This window comes from Xenopus laevis, chromosome 5S, assembly GCF_017654675.1.
Source record: "Xenopus laevis strain J_2021 chromosome 5S, Xenopus_laevis_v10.1, whole genome shotgun sequence".
Taxonomy (NCBI): Eukaryota; Metazoa; Chordata; class Amphibia; order Anura; family Pipidae; genus Xenopus; species Xenopus laevis.
The window spans coordinates 47,447,446-47,460,729 of NC_054380.1; the positions used below are offsets into that span (position 1 = coordinate 47,447,446).

The window sequence follows — 13,284 nt, forward strand, 5'->3', positions numbered from 1 at the left end:
GCCTTGTGTTTTTATATGGTCATGGAACTACTCTGTGACTTATAATATCCTTATATTTTACATTAGGGGGTACTTTATTCAATATATATATATATATATATATATATATATATATATATATATATATATATATATATATATATATATATATATATATATATATATATATAGGCAATCGGTGTAACGCACAACCATAAGTTCAATAGTTGCCTGGGTGCCAGTCCATTATAAACAATAGAGTAATTCCCAAGATGACGGCACCCAACAAAGCAATAGAGTAAAAGCAAGGAAGGTTTATTGTAATCCTATGTTTCGGTTCCTTATTGGAAACTTCGTCAGGGAAAGAAAAAGAGACGAAACGTAGGATTACAATAAACCTTCATATATATATATACACACAAATATATATATATATACACACAAATATATATATATATATATATATATATATATATATATATATATATATATATATATATATATATATATATATATATATAGTGTGGTAGTAATTTGCTCCCAAGCAAAAATCAATAGTCCCAGTGCATTTAGCAAAATGTACATCCATATAATAATACATTTGAGCACTCATGGTATTAATAGTGAAATTATAAATATTGGTGGTTATCAACATTTCAGAACCAGCAAGAGGACCTTTCTCAAGACATTCGAAACAAACCCACAATTCCACAACCTAAAATAGATTCTAACATTAATTGATTGATTGATAAAATTGATACCATAAACAGGTCCCCAATGACAACACATGTACAAGTACAGTCATGGCCCAGAGAAACAGTTAGAATAGAGTAATAGTGAGATCTATGAAAATAACTGAATAATATGAAGGGATACAAAGTAGTGACATAAGCTGCCCTGCTCACCATCTGAGGATTCTTTCAGTGAAAAATGCCGCAAGTGTACAAAAGGAATAGAGTTACTGTATTATGTGTTTGCCATGGCAAACCACTGATTCACATTCACTGGAGTATGTCCAGTAGTCAGATCACTTTGTTGTGCATCTAGTTAGTGATAAAGTATAATTTTTTAGGTTACAACAGTGGCCTAAAATTCATAAGAATTCATAAGTGGGTTCCCAGTGGGACACCCCATGATTTATGCTAGGAATTTAATTTATTGATAACCTTACCATCTCTCCGTGAACATTGGCTACTTGTGACAATGAAAGTAAATAGCCTATATTCAGTTATCCTTCGCCATGCTGGCATTGATGCAATCCATAGTACCTTTACTTCCTGGGAATTTGCTGCCATGCCCATTGACTTTATGAGCTTCTAGAACTGGCTCTAATTATTATTATTATTAACATTTATTTATATAGCGCCAGCATATTTCACTACTTGTTTAAGGGAACCTACTATTGACAAGTTGCCAGTACCACCATGGGATCAAATGTTGCATGCAGTTATTTAAAATTTGATTATGTACCAATATGAATCCTTGGAATTAACACACAGCCACATTTGGTACTACAGGTGGTACAAAGATGATCTGTTACTGATATGGACTGGCAGTGCAGGTGAACTGACCACATGGGTCAAGGAACTTTGCTATTAAGACTCCTCTATCCATTTCAAATGCTTCTATAACAGTGACAATATTGACTTTCAAGATCTGAGGATCTTTCAAAAAATAATTTATGATATGGGCTAAATTAGGAAGGAAACCAACAGGAACACTTTATTACTCTCACACACACACAAACTAGATAAATTGTTGATGCAAATACTTACCTAAGATGATGTATTTTACAGAGAATCTCCTAAAGCTATCGAACCTTAGCACTTATTTTAGTACTGAATATACTTTCCTGATGCTGAAGAGTACCTATAGATAATTAGACACAATTGGAACATTGTGCCCACTGACAGATCTTTGCTATTTTAGGATTTTAAAGCACCAGGTATAGGTTTTTAAGGGACATGTTGGTTCACCATATACTACACTCATTAAACCCTCTATCAGAAGGCTGTTGGGAATACTGTAGTAGCCCAGATTGCACCATCTGCCATAGCTTACTAACACAGCTCCTTCCCACACCAGGAAATGATACTAGATACACCACCACCTGACTTGTCTTTTGGACTTTGTTATCTACTTACATGCCTGTGCGAAGGGGCATTCGCTGTATGATGATTGACTGGTGCCTACCTTCACCTAGGGGTGGTAATAGAGCGCAACGAATCCTACAAATGAAATGCAGATGGATTTTCACATAAATACATTGGCTCCTAATGAACTTAACAGTTATCACTGCTTCTTATGAGATATTATAGTTTATGGATTTTGTTTCCTTTTAACTGTAAGGTTTTTGAATTTGGGCTCTATGTTTAATTACATGGACTAGGTTATAATGCAATATTACAGTAGGGACTTGCTATTATACAGCTGAAGCTGTTAATTTGCTGTAATGTAACAATTAAATATCTGCTTGCTGCTTTATAGATGATACTGTTACTCTCGATCATATCTTCACTGGCCTCGGTCTACTTCCAGTACTTGCTTCCCTGCCAGTGGTAATGATTTACTCTACACTTATGGCCTATACTAGTGCCTGATCTTTTTCTGTGTTTTTTCTTTTATCATGTCCTGCTGACTCTTCTTTCTTTTCTTCTAAAAAATGTTTTCCTTGCCTTGATACCACCATTTGCTCAGTTCTAAGGTGAGTTGAACAGTGCTCCAATTCTTTCTGGTCTCACATGGAGAATATGGGCACTGTATAGCTCTGTGGATACGATGACCCCATAGTGTGTACCAGGGCATGATGGCTCTCTGTGCCAGGAGCAGTGCACCCTTATTGAATAGAATGTGGACAACACTGTATTATATGCATTATAAGCTCCAGGGTCAGGGCTCTGCTGTGCCCATCAGAGTCACAAGCATATTTCTAATCCCACAAATTGCAGAAAGTCTGGTAATATGTAATTCCAATCACTTGGCATGATCATTTATAAATTTGTTTGAGACTAGGTAATGTTGTTACAGAATAGCTGACACTCACAACTGTACACAACAGAGAATGATCTGATTACTGGACACACTGCAGATTTTCAGCGGATCGGTAGGTTACCGATAAGAACACATAGGGGCAGATTCATTAAGGGTCGAATTTCGAAGTTAAAAATACTTCGAAATTCGACCCTCGAATTGAAATCCTTCGACTTCGAATATCGAAGTCGAAGGATTTAGCGCTAATCCTGCGATCGATCGATCGAAGAATTTTTCGTTCGATCGAACGATTAAATCCTTCGAATCGAACGATTCGAACGATTTTAATCCAACGATCGAAGGAAAATCCTTCGATCAAAAAAAGGTTAGCAAACCTATGGGGACCTTCCCCATAGGCTAACATTGACTTCGGTAGGTTTTATCTGCCGAAGTAGGGGGTCGAAGTTTTTTTTAAAGGGAAAGTACTTCGACTATCGAATGGTCGAATAGTCGAACGATTTTTACTTCGATTCGTTCGATTTCGTTCGAATTCGAACGAATTTAACCAATTCGATGGTCGAAGTACCCAAAAAATACTTCGAAATTCGAATTTTTTTCATTCGAATCCTTCACTAGAAATTAGTGAATCTGCCCCATAATATCGAGACTTTACATTGGGCAACATTTTTTGCTGAAAGAAACCTCCAAAGGTGAGCTGGGTGGCTTACTTCTCTATTTTGTATCTTCTCTTATTTTTTAGTTATTTCCATAGATCTCACTGCTATTACATTCTAACTCTGTTCTTCTGGGCCATAATCTTAACTGTACTTATACATAGTGACACAATATGCAATATGATTGCTTTGTTAAGTGTTTCTTAAAAACTGTGGTGTTTACTACACACGTGGAGGTATTTACAACACTTTTAATTGTATAATAACCTATTACCTATACCCTATGCACCTGTGATGTCATTCGGGGCTTGTCTTTAGCATCAATTCCACATATAACAATTTATTTTATGTTGGTGGGTTTGTGTGGGATGTCTTGAGTGTAGGCCCTCTTGCTGGGACCGAAACGTTGATAACCACCAATAGATAATTTCACTTGAGTCCCATGAGTGCCCCAATTTTTTTATTATATGGATATATATATGGATATACATAAATGTCTATATACAAAATGTAATAAAACCCTTAAATTTGAGTTATTTGGAAATAGATGTATGAGATAGATGTATTGATAGATAGAGAATATGTAGAAAATATGTAAATTACTTTCTCTTTACCCAAAAGGAGGATATAATATATATATATATATATTTATAAAATAATATCATAAATCCTGCCAATTCTCCATAGCCATTCCCTGACTGCCTGACGCACACAAATATCATTCACATGGCATGTTAGCTGACTGATGCAGGGAAATACTGCAGGCTGAAGAGCGGCGAACATCTGGTCTGGGAGAATCTGAATTTGATTGAGAATGGTCAGTATCATATTGGTCCAAGCCTGTAATGATGGGAAAACAATTAAATTAGCTGGTAGAAGTATATTACGTAGGGGCTGATTTATCAACGATTGAGTTTGCACTTTCTCCAGGTTGAGGAAAACTGCGTTGAAAAACACAAAGATGAATATACTCGAGAATATATTCCAGAACCATGGATATTCAATATTTATTTAAGAAAAAAAAAGCTGCAAACAAAATTGCCAGAAAAGCTGACTAGGTTCAATAGAAGTCGATGGGAATATTCTCTAACAACTTTATTTATTTTCCCAGTTCATTAAAACATTCAAGTTTTTTCTCCATATTAAAATCAATGTAACAATGTTATTTTTGCGGATGTGACTTTTTTTCTGAGAACTGCTTTTTTCCCTCAACTCCAACAATTGATAAATAGGCCCCTAAATATCAAAATATTAAAAAAAACAAAAAAAAAACAAGGTTTATCTAATTGTGGTGCAGTGTTGGCAGTAGGAAAACTAATACAAATGAGAAAACCTTATATAAATTGACAATTAAGCTTACAAATGTTGCATATTGCAGTATAGACTTGTGGATTTAACATTGCCACAAATAAAATCCATGTAAAATCAAGGGTGATTCACCTTTAAGTTAACTTTTAGTATGTTAGAGATTTACATATTTAAATCAGTGCATGGTTTGCTAGGGTAATTTCACCATCTTAAATATATTGCAATATATGGACAAACAATCCCTGTTTTGTTTAAAGGGTAAGGCATTTTTTAGTAGCAGTATGCACAAAATGTCGCTGTCTTAAATATATTGATAATGGGTTTAGAATGTTAGAGGTTTTATGATTTTTTTAGAACTTTTTCGTGGTATTCAGATTTTTTTTTTTGGATTGTTCAGGGCTTTTTTTGTTTGTACTTTTTATATTTGGACCTTTTCATAAATTCAATGACAATCATGGTTTTAGAATTTGTGAGTTTAGTCGTCATTTCAAACACAGATAAAATCACTAAAACCTGACCTTTAAATAAGCTTCCATGACTTAAATTACCAGCAAAGGGCAGTAACCCATAGCAACGAATCAGTGATTACAATTTTGCTTCTGGTAGAACAACATGAGTAAAAATGTGCTTGGTTGTGATAGGATACTGCTCAGGGGCAAATTGCTCCATTGTAGATAAATGAGGCCCACATTTGTTATAGAATCTTCTGTGGCCTGTTTAATCTACGTACTGACTCTGTGGATATAAAGCCTGTATTTAATCTCTGTAAAGGTGTGTGTGTGATAAGTAGATCAGATCATTACCTGTATTTGTGCCTCGGCGTCTCTTGTTGAAATGTTAAATGTACTGACTGTAGAACCTGAACGAGAACGCTTCTCGTGGCGCAGAATTTCTGGGCCAGCACTAAAAGAATGTCTTATCTGGGTTTGATCGACAAGATTCTGTGGTCTTTGAGGCATGATTGGATCCTGTTTTCTTGGAGATAACATTTCACCCTTCTTATCTATTTTTGTATCTTTAACAAATGTAGTCAGGTTGTGTTGCTGTTTTCTCTTCTTATACTCTGTCATCAGTTTGGCTATTGTTTTGTCAGTGGCAATAGTATAAATTTTGTTTCCAGCACTCTCCCACCATTCTTTCTTCTTACTTTGGTCTCTTTTTTCCACATTGGGACTGTGTGAAACTGCTGCTGATCCAAATGCTTTGGGTAAAATATTTTCTGTGTGGTCCTTAATGTTGTTGCGTTCATCCTCTGAAGGTGTGTTTCTTCCTGACAGACCTGTTGATGGTGTTGAAGTTTCTGACTGAAATGAAGGCAGTATGAAAAAAGGATCTCCTTTAATACCTGGCACATCATCATTTTCCAAGTCCAGATGCATTTGAATGTAGTTATTACAAATTTCCATGCACAGCTTGTGAAGTCTTCTCACTAACCACGCCCAATCAGCATTGCTGACTGGCTGGACACTCAGGGATGGGATTCTTGCCCTCCACTGTCTCTTCTCTTTTCCTCTAGGGGGGCTAACTTGAGCTGTTTCCTCAAATATATCTTCATCTTCAGAGGAGCACTGTTGTGAAGAGTCTGTGCTATGTTCATCTTCTTCAAAAAGAATCTTTTTCACGAGCTCTGCATTAATGGAGTCCTGGTTGGTCAGCAAGGCAGAGATCAGTGACTGAAAATAAATATTAAAACTCATTGCTGACTGGCGATATAAGTTAGCTGCTCCTCCAATACCAGAAACCTTCATAAGGAGACACTTTAAACCAGGTCTTGCATCAAACTCCCTTGCTGTTCTATAAGAGTCCAGTAGTAGGTCAAAAATAACTGCCAGGTTTTGCATTGAGATATATCTGAGGAAGCCCACACTTTTGCCTTCTGTCACTGAACTGGTTTTGTCTTCGATATTAGTCGGGCATTTTACAAATTCATCCAGTAAAATGTCGTACAAGTTTTGAAGAAGAACTTGGTGTGAAAGTAAACTGACAACAATTGTCCGGAATGGAATACTGTGAACAAAAAGTCAAAGAAAGAAATGTAAGCAATATCTCTAAAGATTCTCATGAGGAGGAAATATATTTATAGTAGCAAAAAGCCCATCATTACATTAGCATGATTCCTTTCACTTAAGTAGTGAGAAGCAAATGAAGCACTTGGCCCACCACCAATGGACAAGGGCTACTTATGGTACTTTACATAGAAGTCAAGGGGAACTGACCCACTTGTTGGCTTTGGCATTTCTAAAAGGTACAGCAACCAAGGAACTGCCACTGACTGCCCTTATATACCTGCAACTTCCTTTGACTAGAGTGGAATGAGCTGCAACAAATGGGGGTATTGCAATCATGTAACATTATCCTTACTAATAGGTGTGGGATCCCTTATCAAAAAAATTATTATGCAGTTAATTTCCTTTTTCTGCACACATACTGTAACCCAGACAACATTCTGCTTTCTATGCAGAGGCGATTCTCACCCCCTTCTTTGCTGCTGGCTCCCTCCCCCACGTGTTCACCTTGCCAGGAGGTGTCTGGGAAGTTTCAGAAGGTTCACGAGACTAGTGCAGAGAGAGTAATTGTGCTTTCTTGCACTAGAATAGCCACATTTCTGGTTTAAAAAACTGAAATTAGGCTCAGAAATTTCAAATACACTCAAATATGGGTATCCAGTTTTATTACAATTTTGATTTTATATGTTGACATGCACATAGAGCAGAAAGTATATATCGAAGGTATACATTATTATTATACATTATTATATTATTAATACAACTGCTTTGTTTGTTACTGTATTTGTACATTATTTTTAAATACAGTAACTATATTAGTATCCAGATTTAATATATATATATATATATATATATATATATATATATATATATATATATATATATATATATATATATATATATGAAGTCCCACAGTGCCCGCACACAAACCAAAAAGTAAAGCCAGTGGTGCTCGATCCAAATGTGGTTCATGTATATGGAAAGAAGATCAGCACTCACTGTAGTTTTGGTGAATTCGTGTTGATTTATTTGTCAAGATGTGATTTTTGACAAATAAATCAACACGAATTCACCAAAACTACAGTGAGTGCTGATCTTCTTTCCATATATATATATACACACACACACACACACACACACACACACACACACACACACACACACACACACACACACACACACACACACACACACACACACACACACACACACACACACACACACACACACACACACACACACACACACACACACACACACACACACACACACACACACACACACACACACAAACAACATACAGGGCCTAGAACTCTAGCACTTGTGTGGTGAGCATTTAGGGAATAGTATAGTATCAAATAGAGATTTTTTTGAGTTTATGTATATAAGGGAGAGACTAAAACATTAATTCTAAAATTTGCAAACTGAGAAAGTCTATTCACAGAGTTAACACAGAAGGCAAATGGAACATCTTTAAAATGCAGCTTTCTCCCCACCTTGCCCCCCCAAGCACGCTCACACAAATGTGCGCGTGGGTACAGGTGATGTCACAGGGGGGAGCGAGCAGAGTTGCGGAGAGCCAGCGGCAGCAAGAGACCCCAGACTAGAGGTAGGCAGAAAACTTTTCAAGAGGTATCTGGCCAGCAACCCCCCCCCCCAGTTATTGCACCCTAGGCATGTGCCTCTTCTGCCTACCCCCTAGTTCCAGCCCTGGGGTCAACTGTTACTGTGAGGTGTATTTATTAACATTGGAGACAAACATCACCAGTGACGTTGCCCATAGCAACCAATCAGCAATTCGATTTTTGCTATGGGCAACATCACCAGTGATATTTATCTCCAATGTTAATAAATATATCTCTATGTGTTAAAAATATATCTCTATGTGTTAAAATGAAAGGAGGGGGATTACGTCCTATCCTAAGAATGATAGTATTGTATTCTGCTGTGTATTATTCTGCTGATAATTGTAACTGGTTCAAACCGGGCTAACATTAGCCTATATGACATCTTTGGACTGACCAGCCTTTCCTATGACAAAGCATAGAGTAAGCTATAAAGAGACAAAGTCTCTTAATCAGCGGCACTTTTAGGCAGAAAGTATGCACTGTATAAAGGGGACTACTGAATTCTTGGGTTATTCTGGCCCCCCAAGCGTAAAACCAGCTAACATAAAGGTCAGGATACAATCAAATAACCTACATTAAATAGGTTTACCTCTTATACCTATAATTTGTTTGTACTTTGTGTTATTTAATTGTTGTAATAAACAGCAATTTGAGCATTTCATTTCACTCTACCACTAGAACACAGAGTTAATAGAATAAAGAATATGACATGTTTATACCAGCAATTAATGCATGCAACAAATACAGTAGTAGAATATGCAGATTATGCGAGTATTATAGAGTAGCAGTAGAAATAAGCATCTTACCCCAGCTTCCTGATTAGAAAGACAGCATTAAATAATAAGCAGGAAAAGGAAAATAGAAAATAATTAAAAGTTAATTAGAAGTGAGCCGACTGTCAACACAACTCCTTTCAATGGAGTATTCAGTAGGTTACAAAGAGGGAGATAATACAAACACCACTAACCATCCATTCACTTTAGTTATAATGGAAACCTTTCATCAAGTAATAGTGACTGTCAGAGATGTATCACAGTAAAAAAAAAAAAAAAAAAATGTCTACTTTTTTGTCATATCACACATAACATCGTACGTAATTCTGTCATGATTTTTATGGTGGTTTTATTTCTAAATGACACTGTTTACACTGTAAATAATTCACTCTCTCATATACAATTTAATTCCTAACCCAACAAGTGTATTTTTTTTTAGTTGTCATGTGCTTTCAGAAAAAGTCAGCACTTTACAATGGAACTGCTTTCAGGCAGGCTATTGTTTCTACTACTCAGTGTAACATGGGTTTTTACTATTGAGTGCTGTTCTTATATGTACCAGGGAGCCATTATCTGGTTACCTTCCAATTTTTCTGCAATTGGGTCAGTGACCTCATCTAAAAACAAATGTTCTGTAAGGCTACAAATATATTATTCCTACTTTTTATTACTCATCTTTCTATTCAGGCCCTCTCCTATTCATATCCCAGTCTCTTATTTAAGGCAGTACATGGTTGCTAGGGTAATTTGGACCCTAGCAACTAGATTGCTGAAGTTGCAAACTGGAAAGGTGCTGAATAAAAAGCTAAATAAAAAGCTAAATAACGCAAAAAAACACAAATAATAAAAAATGAAAACCGATTGCAAATTATCAGAATATCACTCTTTACATAATACTAACAGTTAACTCAAAGGTGAACAACACGAATGATTTACAAAAACTAGATGAAAAGCTGAAGGCAAAAACTTCTAGGGTGATTATCTCAGAGACATTACCAATGCCAAATGCTTTGTTAGGAAGGCAAAGGGAGCATAACAAAATGTTGCTTAAGAGCTGATTTATTACTGAAAGAAGGAAACCATGCATGAGCTAAGGAACTCATGCCAAACTTTTTCTTATTTAAGAAAGCCCACTTGGGGAAAAATATCTCAGCTAACTTTTTATTTTTTATTTTGGAAAGGCCACTCATGGAGTTTCCTCACTTAGTTCACATACAGGCAATATTTTGGGTCTTGTATTGCCCTTTATAAGCCAGAGGCCTGAAGTTTATTAAAGGGCAATACATGGCTTGAAACGTTGCCTGTTTGTGACCTAAATAAGCTGAAGTGCTACAGTAATGCTTTTTCTACAGAATATACTTAACCTCTGGAAGAATGTTTTGACTACTCTGCACCCAATATAATATGTTTTAAAGTAAGTATGCTCTCTCAATCTCTAGATAACTGCAACTGAATTTTCCATCTACTAAAGGTCTTTGCAGGGATGGGCTGTGCCTCAATGATGATGGAGGAAAGGATGGAGGAGATTTTAAACTAGTTTTTGGCAAACCTTAGTTAGGGGGATTTTAAGTCAACTTCCTCCAAAACCTCAGTGCACATGTATCACATATAAACAAACCTATCACATCAACTATATATACTGATACTTAAACCAAACAAACTGTAATCTTAATATCAAAGTAGCCTTGAAAATTATGCTTATCCAAGAAGTAATCCAAGCCATTCTTAAAGCCATAAATAATATGCCATAACAACATCTACTGCCAGAGCATTTCACAAACCAAGGACCTCACTGTGAAGAACTACCTAAGCTGCTTCAAACAAAGGTTAATTTTCTCATGTATTTAGGTGTTGCCTCTCAATCTTAAAGGAGAATTCAACCCATAGTTTAAAAAAACTTGGGGCTTGATCTGCACTTTTTTAGGCAATACATGCACAATGAAAACTCAGGGTGAGAGGATAATTTATAGGCCCACAACTGGTGTTATTATATAGTCAGGTGACTGGTGTTACACATTGAACCAAGAAGACTGGGAGCCATAAGGATCTTAGACCAGATGGCCGTTTCTCTTAGACCAGATGACTCTTTTCCTAACAAGCTGGCTTTTTTTAATTTCTATATATATATATATATATATATATATATATATATATATATATATATATATATATATATATATATATATATATATATATATATTATATATATATATATATATATAGTGCCCCTCAATCTTTTCATTTTATTCTTTGTCATTGTCTTCAATAAGATCACAATTGAAAATAAGAAGTCCACAAATTGCACTTGAAATATTTTATTAAAAAAATGATGCTGGCTAAGAATAATGGAGTTGTAGATTAGGGACAGATGAAGATTCATAGCATGTACACCACAGATGAATGTTCCTTATACCTTTTGCTACATCTGCTGTACTTAGCAGTTTATGCTGTTGAAGATCTTTTTTAAACACAATATACAAAATATAAAGTGTTTTAAGTGTACCTTTTTTGGGTGTGACCGTTAGGTTTCTCATCAGGAGGCAACTCAATAATAAGAACACATGACTGGGCATGATCAAAGCCTTCCTTGTTATTTGGTGTCTTTGGTGAGCACTGTGCATCAAGCATGAACACCTGCATAGGTGAAAAGAAAATACCAAGAGATTAATTCATTGAGTATATGAATATACAATAGACACCAAAGTAAGTAAGTAAAGAAGAGGCTCAGCTATTGCTGCAAATACATAAGGCTGCTAGTATGGTGAACTTCTTAATAATGGGGGTTTTAAAGTAATAGTAACACCAAAAAAGAAGATGTTTTAAAGTAATTAAAATTTAATGTACTGTTGCCCTGCATTGGTAAAAGTTATGTGTTTGCTTTAGAAAACCTATAATAGTTTATGCAATTGATCCTCAGCATTCAGCTCAGATTCAAAAGCAAACAGTAATCTGCAGATAGCCAGTATGGCCAGTGTGCTTTACACCAGATCTAAGGAGTTTAATGGTACAGGTATGGGATCCGTTATCCGGAAACCCATTATCCAGAATACATACTCCATTATAATCAAATAATCCAAAATCTTTAAAAATGATTTCCCTTTTCTCTGTATTAATAAAACAGCACTTTGTACTTGATCCCAACTAGGATACAATTAATTCTTATTGGAGGCAAAACCAGTTTATTCAGTTTATTTAATATTTACATGATTTTCTAGTAGTCTTAAGGTATGAAGATCCAAATTACAGAAATACTTATTATCTGGAAAGCCCCAGGTCCCCAGCATTCTGGATAATAGGTCCCATTCCTGTAGTTTGTTTTTACATTTTGAAACTTAAAACAATTTGGCAGTGCCAGCCCAAGCCAGGTGGGCGCCTACCCAGCCTGCAAACCCACCAACCCTCCCCCATAAGTGAGCACACATGATGACTGCGCGAGTGTCAAGGAGCAAGGGACAAATGGCTGGTGTGGGCACAGGGGTCTGGACTGAGGGTACGCAGACAGAAGAGGTATGTGCCTAAAACCTTTTTTTGCACCCTAACATGGAAAATGTTTTCTCCTAATTTCATTTGATGCCCTCATATATATTGGAAGAATCTACTGGTGACTGAAGCATCAAAGAGTTTATTGTGTGATCCATTTATAGCTTTTCACAGTTATCATGTCACCTATTAAGGACCTATTCTCCAATACAAACATTGCCAAGTGGGCCAGCCTTTCTTCATGGCAGACCTCCTCCCCAGCTGTGCCCTAGACATGTGCTTCTTCTGCCTACCCCTAGTTCTGGCCCTGCAGTTTGGTTACAAGGGACTCTGAAAAAGCAAATTTGCTTAACCAGTTATTTTTTTTGGTGTACACAAAGTTTCAGGGTTCATTTGACAGAGTAGTTTACTTTTAGTCAGGCTGATTTTTCTCATCTCATATGGTACCAGTGGATTAGGAGAAAGC

The 13,284-nt window shown here is 36.1% G+C and overlaps 1 protein-coding gene across 2 annotated transcripts in view; it reads right to left on the reverse strand.

The window, feature by feature from the left end:
* Positions 1-3,525: 3,525 nt before the first annotated feature.
* The window catches only part of arfgef3.S (ARFGEF family member 3 S homeolog), a 175,335-nt gene continuing 165,576 nt past the window's right edge, over positions 3,526-13,284 (reverse strand). The window contains exons 32-35 of one of the 2 annotated variants that reach the window (XM_041564498.1): positions 11,842-11,972; positions 9,372-9,380; positions 5,735-6,938; positions 3,526-4,463 (exon numbers count right to left, since the gene is read on the reverse strand). In XM_041564498.1, coding sequence (XP_041420432.1) covers positions 4,272-4,463; positions 5,735-6,938; positions 9,372-9,380; positions 11,842-11,972 — 1,536 coding nt within the window. In that variant the 3' untranslated portion in view covers positions 3,526-4,271. The remainder of the gene's footprint in view (positions 4,464-5,734; positions 6,939-9,371; positions 9,381-11,841; positions 11,973-13,284) is intronic. The other variant, XM_018265297.2, reaches the window with a different exon arrangement.